At 56.6% G+C, this 16,760-nt stretch overlaps 1 protein-coding gene across 1 annotated transcript in view; it reads left to right on the plus strand.

Moving 5' to 3' along the window:
* The window catches only part of KIRREL1 (kirre like nephrin family adhesion molecule 1), a 34,909-nt gene extending 23,680 nt beyond the window's left edge, over positions 1-11,229 (plus strand). The window contains exons 5-14 of the mRNA XM_041412245.1: positions 458-608; positions 1,474-1,579; positions 2,965-3,113; positions 3,206-3,333; positions 4,521-4,835; positions 6,138-6,336; positions 7,624-7,731; positions 8,970-9,109; positions 9,650-9,727; positions 10,372-11,229. Of these exons, the coding sequence (XP_041268179.1) occupies positions 458-608; positions 1,474-1,579; positions 2,965-3,113; positions 3,206-3,333; positions 4,521-4,835; positions 6,138-6,336; positions 7,624-7,731; positions 8,970-9,109; positions 9,650-9,727; positions 10,372-10,821 (1,824 nt within the window). The 3' untranslated portion in view covers positions 10,822-11,229. The remainder of the gene's footprint in view (positions 1-457; positions 609-1,473; positions 1,580-2,964; positions 3,114-3,205; positions 3,334-4,520; positions 4,836-6,137; positions 6,337-7,623; positions 7,732-8,969; positions 9,110-9,649; positions 9,728-10,371) is intronic.
* The last annotated feature ends 5,531 nt before the right edge of the window (positions 11,230-16,760 follow it).

Below are 16,760 nucleotides of genomic sequence, written 5' to 3' on the forward strand. Positions count from 1 at the left end.
ACTGCAGTGTGATGGCCGTCCCCTGCCGGTGTCCCCAACCCCCTGGAGTTGTCCCTGTCCCCAGTTCCCCTGGAGCTGTCCCCTGCCGGTGTCCCCAGTTCCCCTGGAGCTGTCCTCAAGTCCCCAGCCCCCTGGAGCTGTCCCTGTCCCCAGCCCCCCTAGAGCTGTCCCTGTCCCCAGCCTGGCTGTCCCTGTCCCGTCCACAGTGTCCCCTCCTGGTGTCCCCAGTTCCCCTGAAGCTGTCCTCAAGTCCCCAGCCCCCCTGGAGCTGTCCCTGTCCCCAGCCCCCCTAGAGCTGTCCCTGTCCCCAGTCCCCTGGAGCTCTCCCTGTCCCGTCCCCAGCCCCCTGGAGCTGTCCCTGTCCCCAGCCTGGCTGTCCCTGTCCCTGTCCCCAGCCTGGCTGTCCCTGTCCCCAGCCCCCTGGAGCTGTCCCCTGGAGCTGTCCCTGTCCCCGCAGGAGGTGCTGGCCGATGGCAAGCGCGAGAGCACCACGAGCCTGCTGGCCATCAACCCCACGGACCTGGACATCGGCCGCGTCTTCTCCTGCCGCAGCTCCAACGAGGCCGTGCCCGCCGGCAAGGAGACCTTCGTCAGGCTCAACGTGCACCGTCAGTGGGACAGGGGGACATGGGGACACTGGGGACACTGGGGACATGGGGACACTAGGGACACTGGGGACATGGGGACATGAGCCTTCGTCAGGCTCAACGTGCACCGTCAGTGGGACAGGGACACATGGGGACACTGGGGACACTGGGGGCATGGGGACACTAGGGACACTGGGGACATGGGGACATGAGCCTTCGTCAGGCTCAACGTGCACCGTCAGTGGGACAGGGGGACATGGGGACACTGGGGACACTGGGGACATGAGCCTTCGTCAGGCTCAACGTGCACCGTCAGTGGGACAGGGACACAGGGGACATGGGGACACTGGGGACACTGGGGACACTGGGGACATGAGCCTTCGTCAGGCTCAACGTGCACTGTCAGTGGGACAGGGACAGGGACATGGGGACGTGGGGACACTGGGGATACGGGACATGGGATATGGGGACACAGGACAATGGGACACAGGACACTGGACAAGGGGACAGTGGGGACACGGGGACACCAGGGTTGGGAGGGGCGGGGAGGTGGATGGGGATTTTGGGGGATTTTGGGGGATTTTTGGGGTGTCGCAGGTGGGAGTGGCGTCTGTGGGTGGGAATTGCGGGAGGGGGTGGAGGAGGAGGAGGAGGAAGGGGAGGAAGAGGAGGAAGAGGAGGAGGAGGAGGAGGAGGAGGCAGGGCCGGGTCCCGGTGGCCAACACCGACCTCCGCTGGCTGCTGCGGGAAGGGGCGGCCACCAGCAGGAGGGGACGGCGGGTGACAGCCCCGGGGAGCGCCCGAGGGTCCCCACGAGGACGGGACGGAGCTCTGGGGACCCCTGGGTGTCCCCCCGAGCCCCTCTGAGCCGGCCCTGTCCCCACAGACCCCCCGACGGTGACCCTGTCCATCCAGCCGCAGACGGTGCAGGAGGGCGAGCGGGTGGTGTTCACCTGCATGGCCACGGCCAACCCCGAGATCAAGGGCTACAGGTGACCCCAAAACCCCTGGGATTGGGGCTGGGGTCACCTGGGGCCACCCAGCGTCCCCACCCTGGCTCTGTGTCCCCTTCCCTTCACAAAATCCCTGGGACTGGGGTCACTGGGGGTCACCTGGGGCCACCCAGCGTCCCCATCTTGGCTCTGTGTCCCCTCCCCAAAACCCTTTGGAAATGGTGACTGGGATTGGGAATTTGGATTGGGATTTTGGATGGGGATTGGGGTTTAGGATCGGGATTGGGGTCCCATGGTGTCCCTGGATGTCCCCAACATGGCTCTGTGTCCCCTCCCCAAAACCCTTTGGAAATGGTGACTGGGATTGGGAACTTGGATTGGGATTTTGGATGGGGATTGGGGTTTAGGATCGGGATCGGGGTCCCACAGTGTCCCTGAATGTCCCCAACATGGCTCTGTGTCCCTTCCCTAAAACCCTTTGGAAACGGTGATTGGGATTGGGAATTAGGATCGGGATTGGGATTTCGGATGGGGATTGGGGTCCCACAGTGTCTCCGGATGTCCCCAACACGGGGGCCAAAGTGGGGGTGATTGGGAATCAGGATTGGGGTCCCACGGTGTCCCTGAATGTCCCCAACATGGCTCTGTGTCCCCTCCCCAAAACCGTTTGGAAATGGTGATTGGGATTGGGAATTGGGATTGGGATTGGGATTTAGAATCAGGATTGGGAATTCAGATCAGTATTGGGGTTCCATGGTGGCTCTGTGTCCCCTCCCCAAAACCCTTTGGAAATGGTGACTGGGATTGGGAATTAGGATCGGGATTGGGATTTTGGATGGGGATTGGGATTTCAGATGGGGATCGGGGTTTCGGACGGGGATCGGGGTTTCGGATCGGGATCGGGGTTTCGGATCGGGACCGGGGTTTCGGACGGGGATCGGGGTTTCAGATCGGGATCGGGGTCCCACGGTGTCCCTGAATGTCCCCAACAGGGCTCTGTGGCCCCTCCCCAAAACCGTTTGGAAATGGTGATTGGGATTGGGAATTAAGGTCGGGATCGGGGTCCCACGGTGTCCCTGAATGTCCCCAACAGGGCTCTGTGGCCCCTCCCCAAAACCGTTTGGAAATGGTGATTGGGATTGGGAATTAGGGTCGGGATCGGGGTTTCGGACGGGGATTGGGGTCCCACGGTGTCCCCGGATGTGCCCAACATGGCTCTGTGTCCCCTCCCCAAAACCCTTTGGAAATGGTGACTGGGATTGGGAATTAGGATCGAGATCGGGGTTTCGGACGGGGATCGGGGTTTCGGACGGGGATCGGGTTTTCGGATCGGGATCGGGGTTTAGGGTCGGGATCGGGGTTTCGGATCGGGATCGGGGTTTAGGGTCGGGATCGGGGGCCCACGGTGTCCCCGGCGTCCCCAGGTGGGCCAAGGGCGGGGTGATCATCGAGGAGGCCAAGGAGAACAGGTACGACACGCAGGTGGACTACACCTTCTTCACGGAGCCCGTGTCCTGCGAGGTGCACAACGACATCGGCAGCACCAACGTCAGCACGCTGGTGGACGTGCACTGTGAGTGACCCCGAGCCGCCCCGGCCCCCGAGCCGGCCCCGAACCCCCTCCCCGCGCCCCAGCCCTGCCTCTGTCCCCGTGTCGCCCCCCAGTCGCCCCCCGGATCGTGGTGGACCCCAAGCCCACGGTGACGGACATCGGCTCCGACGTCACGCTGACCTGCGTGTGGTCGGGGAACCCCCCGCTGACCCTCACCTGGACCAAGAAGGAGTCCAACATGGTAGGACCCCCCTTCCTGGGGCTTCCGGAAGGTTCCCCGTCCTGGCGGGGTCAGGGGGGGCTCCTGATATCCCCCAAATAATTCCCCCAAAAAAAATCCCAAAACAAGCCCCATCCTGGGCAGTTCCCATTCCCTGCTCCCCAGTTTTGGGGTCAGCCCTTCCTCAGGGGTGGCTCCCCCATCCCAAAAATCCCCCGGAGCCTCTCTCCAGGGTCACACTGGGGGGGTGGGATTGGGGAATTTCGGCACATGATTCCCATTGGGATTGGGGTTGGGATTGGGATCAGAATGGCCCCACTGTGGCTTTGTGTCACCCCAAAACTCCCTGGAAATGGAAATTGGGTTTGGGATTGGAGTTGGGATTGGGATTTGGGATTGGGATTTAGGAATGGGGTTTGGTTTGGGATTGGGATTGGGATTTCCATTGGGTTTGGGATTCAGGATTGGGGTTGGGATTGGGTTTGGATTCAGGAATGGGGTTTGGATTGGATTTGGGATTGGAGTTGGGATTCGGGATTGGGGTTTGGGGTTTGGATTGGAGCTGGGATTGGATTTGGGATTGGGGTTGGGATTCGGGATTGGGGTTTGGGGTTTGGATTGGGTTTGGGATTGGATTTGGGATTGGGGTTGGGATTCGGGATTGGGGTTTGGGGTTTGGATTGGAGCTGGGATTGGATTTGGGATTCAGGATTGGGGTTTAGGGTTTGGATTGGGATTCAGGATTGGGGTTTAGGGTTTGGATTGGGATTCAGGATTGGGTTTAGGGTTTGCATTGGGTTTGGGATTGGATTTGGGATTGGGGTCGGGATTCGGGATTGGGGTTTGGATTGGGGTTGGGATTCGGGATTGGGGTTTAGGGTTTGGATTGAGTTTGGGATTGGATTTGAGATTGGCGTCGGGATCGGGGTCAAACGTGACCCCTGAACACCCCCACCATTCCTCCGTGCCCCCTCCACACCCCAAAACCCCCCAGAAACGGGGACCGGGGTCGGGATTCCCGCGGGAAGGATTCAGGGCCAGCCCGCTGCGCTCTGGGGCGCGTCCCGCGTCCCCTCCCGGCTGTCCCCAAGTGTCCCCACCTGGCTGTCCCCAAGTGTCCCCACCTGGCTGTCCCCAAGTGTCCCCACCTGGCTGTCCCCAAGTGTCCCCACCCGGCTGTCCCCAAGTGTCCCCTCCTGTCCCCACAGGTCCTGAGCAACAGCAACCAGCTGTACCTCAAGTCGGTGACGCAGGCGGACGCGGGCCAGTACGTCTGCAAGGCCATCGTCCCCAGGATCGGCGTGGGCGAGAGGGAGGTCACCCTCTTCGTCAACGGTCAGCGACCCCAAAAACCCCAAAAACGCCCCCAAAACCTCCCGGGCTTCCCTGGGAACGGGCAAGGTCCAGGCGTCCCCCCAAAAATGTCGCTGTTTCGGTCGTTTTCGGTCGGGGGAAGCGGAGGGAATTTTAAATTTTTACAGATTGGGGCGGCTCGGATTTGGGATTTGGGGGTTTTTGGTTGGGTTTGGAACTGAGGATTAAGGGGAAGGGCAAAAAGGGAGCACGGGAAGGGAATAAATCCTGAAAAGAGGCTTTCCACACCATCCTTCCTTCCAGGGAATGGGGGTCAGGGGCCAGGAATTCCAGGAATTTCAACCTGGAATTTCCTGTGGGAGTTTCTCCCAATTCCAGCTAAAACAGGGAATTTTATCCCCCTAAAACCCCTGATCCGGAGCCCTTCCCCCAGTTCCAGCTAAAACAGGGAATTTTATCCCCCTAAAACCCCCGATCCGAGCCCTTCCCCCAATTCCAGCTAAAACAGGGAATTTTATCCCCCTAAAACCCCTGATCCCGAGCCCTTCCCCCAGTTCCAGCTAAAACAGGGAATTTTATCCCCCTAAAACCCCTGATCCCGAGCCCTTCCCCCAGTTCCAGCTAAAACAGGGAATTTTATCCCCCTAAAACCCCTGATCCCGAGCCCTTCCCCCAGTTCCAGCTAAAACAGGGAATTTTATCCTCCAATCCCTCAGTCCTGGCCCTGCCTGGACACAGCTCCAGGAATTTCCTCTGCTTGGATCGCCCCGGGACACCCCAAATTCCCATTTCCCCCCAGACCACCCCAAATTCCCAATTTCCCTCCCAGACCACCCCAAATTCCCAATTTCCCTCCCAGACCACCCCAAATTCCCATTTTCCTGCTGGAACACCCCAAATTCCCAATTTCTTCCTTTGGACCACCCCAAATATCCCCATTCCCCCCCAGACCACCCCAAATTCCCCGTTTCCCTCCCAGACAACCCCAAATATCCCCATTTCTAGCCCAGACCACCTCAAATTCCCAATTTCCCTCCCAGACCACCCCAAATTCCCATTTTCCTGCTGGAACACCCCAAATTCCCAATTTCTTCCTTTGGACCACCCCAAATATCCCCATTCCCCCCCAGACCACCCCAAATTCCCCGTTTCCCTCCCAGACAACCCCAAATATCCCCATTTCTAGCCCAGACCACCTCAAATTCCCAATTTCCCTCCCAGACCACCCCAAATTCCCAATTTCCCTCCCAGACCACCCCAAATTCCCAATTTCCCCCCCAGACCACCTCAAATTCCCCATTTCCTCCCAGACCACCCCAAATTCCCAATTCCCCCCCAGAACATAAAACAATATAAAATAATATTAAATAAATAATATTAAATAAAATAACGACAACTGCATTAATATCAGAATAAAACCCCGGTATAAAACAGAATAAAACGAGCACAGGATTATTTCTGTCAACGGGAAACGTCCCCGAGCCCGGCGCTGAGCCAGCCCCTCCCTGCAGGCCTGGGCGTGGAAGGAGAACATTCTGGAAGCGGGCACGCTGGAGCGCTACACGGTGGAGAGGAGCAACACGGGCAGCGGCGTGCTGTCCACGCTGAGCATCCAGAACGTCATGGACGCCGACTTCCAGACGCGCTACAACTGCACGGCCTGGAACAGCTTCGGGCCCGGCACGGCCATCATCCAGCTCGAGGAGAAAGGTGACACCCAGAGAGAGCTTGGGGACAATCTGGGTGGCCTTGAGTTGGGTTGGGTTGGGACAGCTTTGGGCCTGGCATGGCCATCATCCAGCTCGAGGAGAAAGGTGACACCCAGAGGAGCCTGGGGACAGCTTTGGTGACAGGGAATGGTCTCAAGTTGGGTTGGGTTGGGACACCTTTGGATCAGGCACAGCCATCATCCAGCTCGAGGAGAAAGGTGACATGGGAAACAGCTTGGGACAACCGGGGTGGCCTCCAGTTGGGTTGGGTTGGATTGGGACACCTTTGGATCAGGCACGGCCATCATCCAGCTTGAGGAGAAAGGTGACATGGGAGAGAGCTTGGGGACAATCGGGGTGGCCTTGAGTTGGGTTGGATTGGGACAGCTTTGGGCCCGGCACGGCCATCATCCAGCTCAAGGAGAAAGGTGACACCAGCAGGGACCTTGGGGACAATTTGGGTGGCCTCAAGTTGGGTTGGGTTGGGACAGCTTTGGGCCCGGCACGGCCATCAACCCAGAGGAGCCTGGGGACAGCTTGGGTGAAATGGAATGGTCTCAAGTTGGGTTGGGTTGGGACACCTTTGGATCAGGCACAGCCATCATCCAGCTCGAGGAGAAAGGTGACATGGGAAACAGCTTGGGACAACCGGGGTGGCCTCCAGTTGGGTTGGGTTGGGACAGCTTTGGGCCCTTCACGGCCATCATCCAGCTTGAGGAGAAAGGTGACATGGGAGAGAGCTTGGGGACAATCGGGGTGGCCTTGAGTTGGGTTGGATTGGGACAGCTTTGGGCCCGGCACGGCCATCATCCAGCTCAAGGAGAAAGGTGACACCAGCAGGGACCTTGGGGACAATTTGGGTGGCCTCAAGTTGGGTTGGGTTGGGACAGCTTTGGGCCCGGCACGGCCATCATGCAGCTGGAGGAGAAAGGTGACACCGGCAGGGAGCTTGGGGACAATCTGGGTGGCCTCAAGTTGGGTCAAGTTGGTTCAAGTTGGGACAATTTTGGGCTGGGCAAAGGTGACACCGGCAGGGAGCTTGGGGACAGCTCTGGGTGACCTCGAGTTGGAAATTTGAGGGAATTCCTCCTGGAAAAGGTGGTGAGGCCTTGGATGGGGTTGGGCTCTCCGAGGGATTCCTGGAATTGTGGGTGACCAGCTGGGGATCGGTCCCGTCTTGGACTGGGTGACCCCACAATTCTCCTGCGAGCCGCGTTCCGGGGGGATGCTGGGATGAGGGGCCTGGCTGTGGCGCTGGCCTCGTCCCCAAGCGGCCGTGTCCCCGCAGAGGTCCTGCCCGTGGGCATCATCGCCGGGGCCACCATCGGGGCCAGCATCCTCCTCATCAGCTGCCTGGTGGCCCTCGCCTGCTTCCTGTACCGGCGCCGCAAAGGAAGTGAGTGGGGACGGCGGGGCGGCCTTGGGGTCACGCCGGGGTCACTCTGGGTCACGCCGGGGTCACTCTGGGTGTCTCTGTGCAGGTCACTCAGCGGTCATTCTGTGGTCACTCAGGGGTCACGGTGTGTCTGTGGGGTGACTCTATGGTCACTCTGTGGTTACTCTGTGGTTACTCTGTGGTCACTATGGGTGTCTCTTCTGGGGTCACTTCACGGTCACTCTGTGGTCACTCTGGGTGTCTCTGTGAGGGTCACTCCATGGTCACTCTGTGGTCACTCTGAGTGTCACTTTGGGAGTCACTCCATGGCCACTCCATAGTCACACCATGGTCACTTTGTGGTCACTCCATGGTCACTCTGGGTGTCTCTTTGGGGGTCACTCCATGGTCACTCAGTGGTCACTCTGGGTGTCTCTTTGGGGGTCACTCCATGGCCACTCCATAGTCACACCATGGTCACTTTGTGGTCACTCCATGGTCACTCTGGGTGTCTCTTTGGGGGTCACTCCATGGTCACTCAGTGGTCACTCTGGGTGTCTCTTTGGGGGTCACTCCATGGCCACTCCATAGTCACACCATGGTCACTTTGTGGTCACTCCATGGTCACTCTGGGTGTCTCTTTGGGGGTCACTCCATGGCCACTCCATGGTCACACCGTGGTCACTTTGTGGTCACTCCATGGTCACTCTGGGTGTCTCTTTGGGGGTCACTCCATGGCCACTCCATGGTCACACCGTGGTCACTCTGTGGTCACTCCATGGTCACTCTGAGTGTCTCTTTGGTGGTGACTCCATGGTCACTCAGTGGTCACTCTGGGTGTCCCTTTGGGGGTCACTCCATGGCCACTCCATAGTCACTCAGTGGTCACTCTGTGGTCACTCCATGGTCACTCTGAGTGTCTCTTTGGTGGTGACTCCATGGTCACTCAGTGGTCACTCTGGGTGTCCCTTTGGGGGTCACTCCATGGCCACTCCATGGTCACTCAGTGGTCACTCTGGGTGTCTCTTTGGGGGTCACTCCATGGCCATTTGGGGGTCACACCATGGCCACTCCATGGTCACTTCATGGTCACTCTGGGTGTCTCTTTGGGTGTCTCTTTGGTGGTGACTCCATGGTCACTTCATGGTCACTCTGGGTGTCTCTTTGGGGGTCACTCCATGGTCACTCTGGTCACTCTGGGTGTCTCTATGGTGGTGAATCCGTGGTCACTCCGTGGTCACTCCGTGGTCGCCCGGCAGGCCGCAAGGACGTCACGCTGCGCAAGCTGGACATCAAGGTGGAGACGGTGAACCGGGAGCCGCTGACGCTGCACACGGACAGGGAGGAGGACACGGCCAGCGTGTCCACGGCCACCCGCGTCATGAAGGCCATCTACTCGGTGAGGGACACCGGGACACCGGGATCTGGGCAGGGAATTGTGGCCTGGGATGGTCAGGAGCCGCTGGTTCGGAGTGTCCCCAGCCCTGGGTGTGTCCCCAACCCTGGGAGTGTCCCCAAAGCCAGGTCGGAGCCACTCAGGATGGTGGGAACGTCCCTGCCCTCGGATCTTTAAGGATCTTTGGGGTCTTTTCCATCCCAAAGAATTCCAGCGTTCCCTGGGCTGGTTTAACGGGATTTTAGGGATCAGTCCTGGACCCATCCATGATCCCATGGATTCCCCATCCCTAATTCCATGGATTCCCCATCCCATGGGATTCCATGGGATTCCACGATCCCATGGATTGCCCATCCCTGATCCCACGGATCCCATGATCCCATGGATTCCCCATCCCTAGAAGCGCCCAGCTCCACCTTGGATCCACCTGGGCTATCGGGAGCCGCCCCTTCCCACCACGGGATGGGTCTCAAGGTTCCTCCCCGCCCATCTGCCCATCCCATTCCATAATTCCATAACTCCATATTCCCGTGGGTTTTCCAGTCGTTCAAGGATGACGTGGACTTGAAGCAGGACCTGCGCTGCGACACCATCGACACCCGCGAGGAGTACGAGCTCAAGGTCCGGTCCCGCCGGGATTTTAGGGTGGGAAGAGAGGGGCAGATCCCAAATTTTTTCCCCCCCCCCCCCCCCCGGAAAGGGTAGAAAACTCCAGGGATTTCAGGCGTGAGGAGGTGGAATTGTTGGGATGGAGGGGAAATTTTGGGAATGTACAGCTCGGATCTCTGGGATCGGGGATGAGATCGCGGGGAAGGAAGGAGGTGTTCTGAGGAGGGATTTGGGATGGATTTGAGGGAAAAAGGGGGGGTCAGGCTCTGGAGCAGTTCCCAAAGGAATGGGGACAGCCCCAAAAATTCCAGGAGTGTTTGGACAAGGCTCCCAAGGGACAGGGTGGGATTTTGGATGATTTCGGTGTGTCCATTCCAACCTCGATATCCCGTAATTCCAAGAGATCCCGAATTCCACAAAATCCAGCCCTGCCCTCTTCCCATCTCCCCGGAAATCCCAAAGGATTCCCACCCTCCCAAACAATCCCAAGGAACTCCCACTCCCCCAAACAATCCCAGAAGACCCTCCATTCCCCCCACCCCACGCCCTTCCCCACCCCAACCCCCCCCTTCACAAAAAATCCCCCAAAAATCCCCAGAATTCCCAAAACCCGCTGGATTTTCCCCGTGGTTCTTTTTCCCCCCACCCGCCTCCAGGACCCCACCAACGGCTACTACAACGTCCGCGCCCACGAGGACCGGCCGGCCTCGCGCTCCGTCCTCTACGGCGACTACCGCGCGCCCGGCCCCGGCCGCTTCGAGGCGCGGCCGCCCTCGCGGCTGTCGCACTCCAGCGGCTACGCCCAGCTCAGCTCCTACCCCCGCGGCGGCCCCGAGTTCCCCGCGGAGGCGGCGGCGGGGACGGCGGCGGGGGACACGGCCAGCCAGCTGTCCTACGAGAACTACGCGGGCGGCGCGGCCTTCCCGGGCGGCGCGGCCTTCCCGCCCTACCGGCTGGGCTTCGGCGCGGCCGCGGGGCTGGAGCGCGGCGCCTACGACGCCTACGAGGCCGTGGGCAAGTTCAGCAGCGCGGCGCGCTTCTCCTACACCTCGCAGCACTCGGACTACGGGCAGCGCTTCCAGCAGCGCATGCAGACGCACGTCTAGGGCGGGCAGGGCTCCGCGGGTACCTCACCGGCGTCCCCTGATATTCAGGGGTTCGCCCCGCGATCCCCACCCCGGTCCCCCTACCCCGGGTTTCCTTGGAGCTTCCGTTCATTCCGTTGGTTGTTTTTTTTGCCGGTACTTTCCCTCCCCCGCGGAGGGAAGGGAGGGGTTGATCGCCGCCTCGTCCCCTCCGTGTCGCCCGCCGCCGGGGTTTGAGCCCTGTTGTCGTTCCTGGAGCTTTCCCAGGGAGCAGCTCTGCGTGTCCCTAAACCCAGGGGGACGTGCAAATCCCAAAAACAGCCCCATCCCGAACCATTCCCATTGGGATCTGCGTTCCCAAACCCAGAGGGACACACAAATCCCAAAAAAAACCATCCCAAACTATTCCCGTTGGGATCTGCATTCCCAAACCCAGAGGGACACACAAATCCCAAAAAAACCCATCCCGAACTATTCCCGTTGGGATCTGCATTCCCAAACCCAGAGGGACACACAAATCCCAAAAAAACCCATCCCGAACCATTCCCGTTGGGATCTGCGTTCCCAATCCAGAGGGACACACAAATCCCAAAAACAGCCCCATTCCAAACCATTCCCATTCCCACTGGGATTGTGTGTTCCCAAATCCAGAGGGACATACAAATCCCAAAAAAACCCCATCCTAAACCATTCCCATTCCCCAAACCATTCCCATTGGGATTCGCCTGTCCCCAAATCTAGAGGGGACACGAAAATCCCAAAAACAGCCTCATCCCAAACCATTCCCATTCCCATTGGGATCCACACATCCCCAAATCCAGAGGGATGTGCAAATCCCAAAAACAGTCCATCCCCAACCATTCCCATTCCCTGAGGGCTCTGTGTGTCCCCAAATCCAGAGGGACGCGCAAATCCTACAAAAGCCCCATCCAAACCATTCCATTCCCCCATTCCACCAGGATCAGCAGGAGGGTTCTGCGTGTCCCCAAATCCAGAGGGACACACAAATCCCAAAACCAGCCCCATCCCGAACCATTCCCATCGGGATTCACGTGTCCCCAAATCCAGAGGGATGCACAAATCCCAAAACCAGCCCCATCCCGAACCATTCCCATTCCCACTGGGATCTGCATGTCCCCAAATCCAGAGGGACACACAAATCCCAAAACCAGCCCCATCCCGAACCATTCCCATTCCCACTGGGATCTGCATGTCCCCAAATCCAGAGGGACACACAAATCCCAAAACCAGCCCCATCCCGAACCATTCCCATTCCCACTGGGATTCACGTGTCCCCAAATCCAGAGGGACACACAAATCCCAAAACCAGCCCCATCCCGAACAATTCCCATTCCCATCGGGATCCACGTGTCCCCAAATCCAGAGGGATGCACAAATCCCAAAACCAGCCCCATCCCGAACCATTCCCATTCCCTGTGCCTTGATTTTGGGGCCACCCCTCCCTCAGGGACGGCTGCCCCCCGTTCTCCCCCATCCCCAAATCCCCCCGGAGCGGTGGGAATTGGGGGTTCTTGGGAGCAGCCCCCCGTTCCATACGCACATCGTTCCCATGGGAAAGGCGGCGCTGGGATCTCCCAACCCCCGTCCCGGGGTGCCCCCAGAGCTGGGGGGTCCCTCCTGTGAATGTAAATCCCGCTGGGAATCGCATTCCCGGGAATCCCGGGAAACCGAAACATCGGGGTCAGGAGCTCGGCCAGGCCCCTCTCCCAGTGCCGGGGACTGGGGGGCACTGGGGACCCCGGGTTGGGACTGGGGATGTGGGGGGGGTGAGTTTTGGAGGGAATTCCCAGCCCAAATTCCCAAATTCCCCAAGGGACCCCAGTTTGGGATTGAGGATTTGTTGGGGATGAGTTTTGGAGGGAATTCCCAGCCCCAATTCCCAAATTCCCAAAGGAGCCCCGGTTTGGGACAGGTGGTTTGTTGAGGATGAGTTTTGGAGGGAATTCCCAGCCCCAATTCCCAAATTCCCAAAGGAGCCCCAGTTTGGGATTGGGGATTTGGGGGGGATGAGTTTTGGAGGGAATTCCCAGCCCCAATTCCCAAATTCCCCAAGGGACCCCAATTTGGGATTGAGGATTTGTTGGGGATGAGTTTTGGAGGGAATTCCCAGAGGATTCCCAAATTCCCCAATTTGGGATTTTGTGGGTGAATTTTGGAGGGAATTCCCAGCCCCGATTCCCAAAAGAGGCCCAGTTTGGGATTGAGGATTTTGCAGGTGAATTTCGGAGGGAATTTCCGGTCGATTCCCAAAAAACCCTGGGATTAGGTACGAGACCCCTCCCCTCAAGGGCCCTCCCCGGGGGTCTGGAGCTTCCCAAAATCCCCCGAATTCCCAAAATCCCCCCATTGCCAATCCCGGTACGAGCCCTGGGACCCTCCCCCCGCCATTTCCTTCTCCCGAAATTCCCAAAAACCACAAAAAACCGGTCCCGTCAGGACGGGCCCAAAACCCCCCGGGGATCCCAAAGGTGCCTGAATTCACCCCAAATCCAGAGGGGGGAGGGAATTCCCGCTCCAGGTGCTGCACCCCAAACTCCAGAGCAATATCCCACGGGAAGAGGGGGAGCCCCGCCCCGGCCACCGGGAAGCTTTAAAATTCCAACCCCACTTTGGGGCTGGAAAATGGAATTTCCCCCTTTTTTTTTTTTTTTAGGTTGCTTTAGAGACCCTCCCCCGTTCCTTTTCCCCCCGAAATTCCGCGATCTCTCCCCATTCCCATTTTTTTTTTTATGTTGCATTTTCCTTTTTTTTTTTTTAAATATTCTGTACTATATTTTTAGTCTTAAACACGATATATTATATATATTTAATTTTTTTATATATATATATATATAAATATAAATGGTTAAAAAAAATTTAAGTGGCTGTGAGGTTTGTTTTTATTTTGGGGGGTATTTTACCTAAAAAGGGGGGATTTTTGTCATTCCTTAATCGTTTTTCTGGGAGAACTGAGGAATGGATGGAGGGGAAGAGGAATGTTTTCCATCTCCATCCCTAATTCCTACAATTCCAGCGTTCCCAAATCCCTGGAAGGGTTTTGGTGGCAACCACAACTCTAAAAAAACCGAACTTCCAGATGAATTTATTCCAGGGATTTACCTGATTTATTCCTGGCTTTATCCCTTTATTCCCCGGGAATTTTCATCACAAATCCCTCGCCTCATCCTTCCTTGCGCTTCCCTTTATATAAAACCGATTTTAATCCAATAATTAAATCAGGATTCCCTCAGGGAATCCGGAATTTGGCTTTTAGAAGGAAAATTCCCATTTTTTTCCCCTTCCCGCTGGAATTTCACCTTCCAGCCCTTCCCTTCCCCGGCCTGGTGACAAAACACAAATAAACCACTTTTATTGGAACTCTCCTTAAACCGCGGGCTGTTGGAAGAGGAAGAGGAGGAATCAGGAGGGATTGTCACGGATTTTACACGGAAAAATGGAAACGCGGGATCCACCGTGCCTCAGTTTCCCCGCACGGCTCTTCCAGCGCCCCCAGCCAGGGCACAGCGGGACAGGGGGACTGCGCTGCCACTCCACGGCTGGGATGCCACTCCAAGGAGGAACTGGCGAATTCCCGGCGGGAATTCCCGGGGTTTGTCCCCTCTCCCCTCACGAACGCCGCCATGACGGGCCCTGGCCGGGCCCGCAGCGAAGCACTCCCCCCGCCCCGCGCCCGCCCCCGGCTGGGCGGGCTCTGAGGGCCGCGTCCCTCAGCCGGGCTACTTATTACCTCGTGACACCGCGAGCTCTCGCGAGATTTGCCGCGCCGCCATAGTGTCGTGGGCGTGGCCTCCCCGTGACGTCATCGCCGTGCCCTGAGGGGATTTTGGGGTCCCGGGGGGTTCTGGGGACAAAAAACCCCAAATTCTCCCCTTTGTCCCCGCTTGGGTCCTCGGGGAGCGGCCCCGGGGGCGTTTGGGGGGTCCCAAAGGGGGCTTTGAGGGTCCCCCCCAGTTCTGTGGGGTTTGGGGGTGTCCCCCCTTCCGCTGGGACTGGGATTCCTGGATTTGGGATCACATCCCTAAATTTGGAACCCCTCGTTCCCTTATTTTGGGGTCCAATAACTGAATTGGGGGTCCACATCCCTGAATTTGGGTACAATCACTGAATTTGGGTCCACATCCCTGAATTTGGGGTCCACATCCCTGAATTTGGGGTTCACATCCCTGAATTTGGGTTCACATCCCTGAATTTGGGGTTCACATCCCTGAATTTGGGGTCCACATCCCTGAATTTGGGGTCCAATCACTGAACTGGGGATCCACATCCCTGAATTTGGGGTCCACATCCCTGAATTTGGGGTCCAATCCCTGAATTGGGGGTCCACATCCCTGAATTTGGGGTTCACATCCCTGAATTTGGGCTCCAATCCCTGAATTTGGGATCCCACCTCTCAATTTGGGGGTTCTCTATTCCCTGGATTTGGAGTTCCCACCTCTAAATTTGGGATCCCCCATTCCCTGGGTTTGGGACGGATCCCGTCGAGGCCTTCCCCACCCCCACCCCAGAAAACTCCGGATTTCCCCAAAACTTCCCCCAAATTCCTCGGTCCCTCGGCTCCTTCACCCCAAATCTGGGCCCTCCGGAATGTTCTGGAAAAGCTCTGGGATGGGGGAGGGATCCGTTTGTCCCGCGGAGCCCCCCCCACCGGCGGGGGCTGGGGAACGTGGGAATTCCTGAAAATCCCCAAATTCCCTAAAACCCCTTCGAATCCCTGAAAAACTCCTCAAAAATTCCCTAAAACCCCTTCAAATCCCTGAAACATTCCAAAAATTTCCTCAAAAAGTCCCTAAAATAATTTAAAATCCCTTAAAATTCCTGAAAATCTCTTAAAATTCCTCAAATATTCCCTAAAACCCCTTCAAATCGCGGGGGCTGGGGAACGCGGGAATTCCTGAAAATCCCCAAATTCCCTAAAACCCCTTCAAATCCCTGAAACATTCCAAAAATTTCCTCAAAAAGTCCCTAAAATAATTTAAAATCCCTTAAAATTCCTGAAAATCTCTTAAAATTCCTCAAATATTCCCTAAAACCCCTTCAAATCCCTGAAAATTCTGAAAAACTCCTCAAAAATTCCCGAAAATCCCTGAAAATTCCCTAAAACCCCTTCAAAACCCTGAAAATTCCAAAAATTTCCTCAAAAATTCCCTATAATCCCTGAAAATTCCTGAAAACCCCTTAAAATTCCCTAAAACCCCTTCAAATCCCTGAAAAATCCCTTAAAAGTCCCTAAAACCCCTTCAAATCCCTGAGAATTCCTAAAATTTCCTCAAAAAGTCCCTAAAATCCCTTAAAATTCCTGAAAACCCCTTAAAATCCCTGAAAAAAACCAAAAAAAACTCCTCAAAAAATCCCTAAAATCCTTTAAAATCCCTCAAAATCCCTCCAAAATTCCCTTAAAATCCCTGAAAAATCCTGGAAATCCCTGAAAATTCCAAAAATTTCCTCAAAAATTCCCTGAAATCCCTTAAAATTCCTGAAAATTCTGAAAAAATCCCTAAAATCCCTCTAAAATTCCTGAAAATCCCTTAAAATTCCTCAAAAATTCCCTGAAAATCCCTCTAAAATTCCTGAAAATTCTGAAAAATCCCCGAAAATCCCTTAAAATTCCTGAAAATTCCTGAACATTCCTGAAAATCTCTTCATCCCCTCCTGAAAGGAATGCAGGGATGGGGAAATGGGGCTGGGAAAAAAAGGGAAATTCCTTAAAATTCCAGCTTGGGACACTTCAGCTCCGTCCAACCCGAATTATTCCAGGATTCCCTAAAAATCCAGGTTCTCCTGGCCTTGGGAATGCATTTTCCTTCCTGGTTTTCCTGGCTCTGGTCCCAAATAAAACAAAAGAAAATGAAAATAAATTCCCGGCGTTGTTTCACCTCAGGATCCCTGGATTGTTTTGGAATAATTTCAATTTTCCTTCCAGGAATTCTCTGCATCCCGAG

The sequence above is a fragment of the Onychostruthus taczanowskii genome, unplaced genomic scaffold (assembly GCF_017590055.1).
Source record: "Onychostruthus taczanowskii isolate IOZ18803 unplaced genomic scaffold, ASM1759005v1 scaffold385, whole genome shotgun sequence".
In the NCBI taxonomy this organism is placed as follows: domain Eukaryota; kingdom Metazoa; phylum Chordata; class Aves; order Passeriformes; family Passeridae; genus Onychostruthus; species Onychostruthus taczanowskii.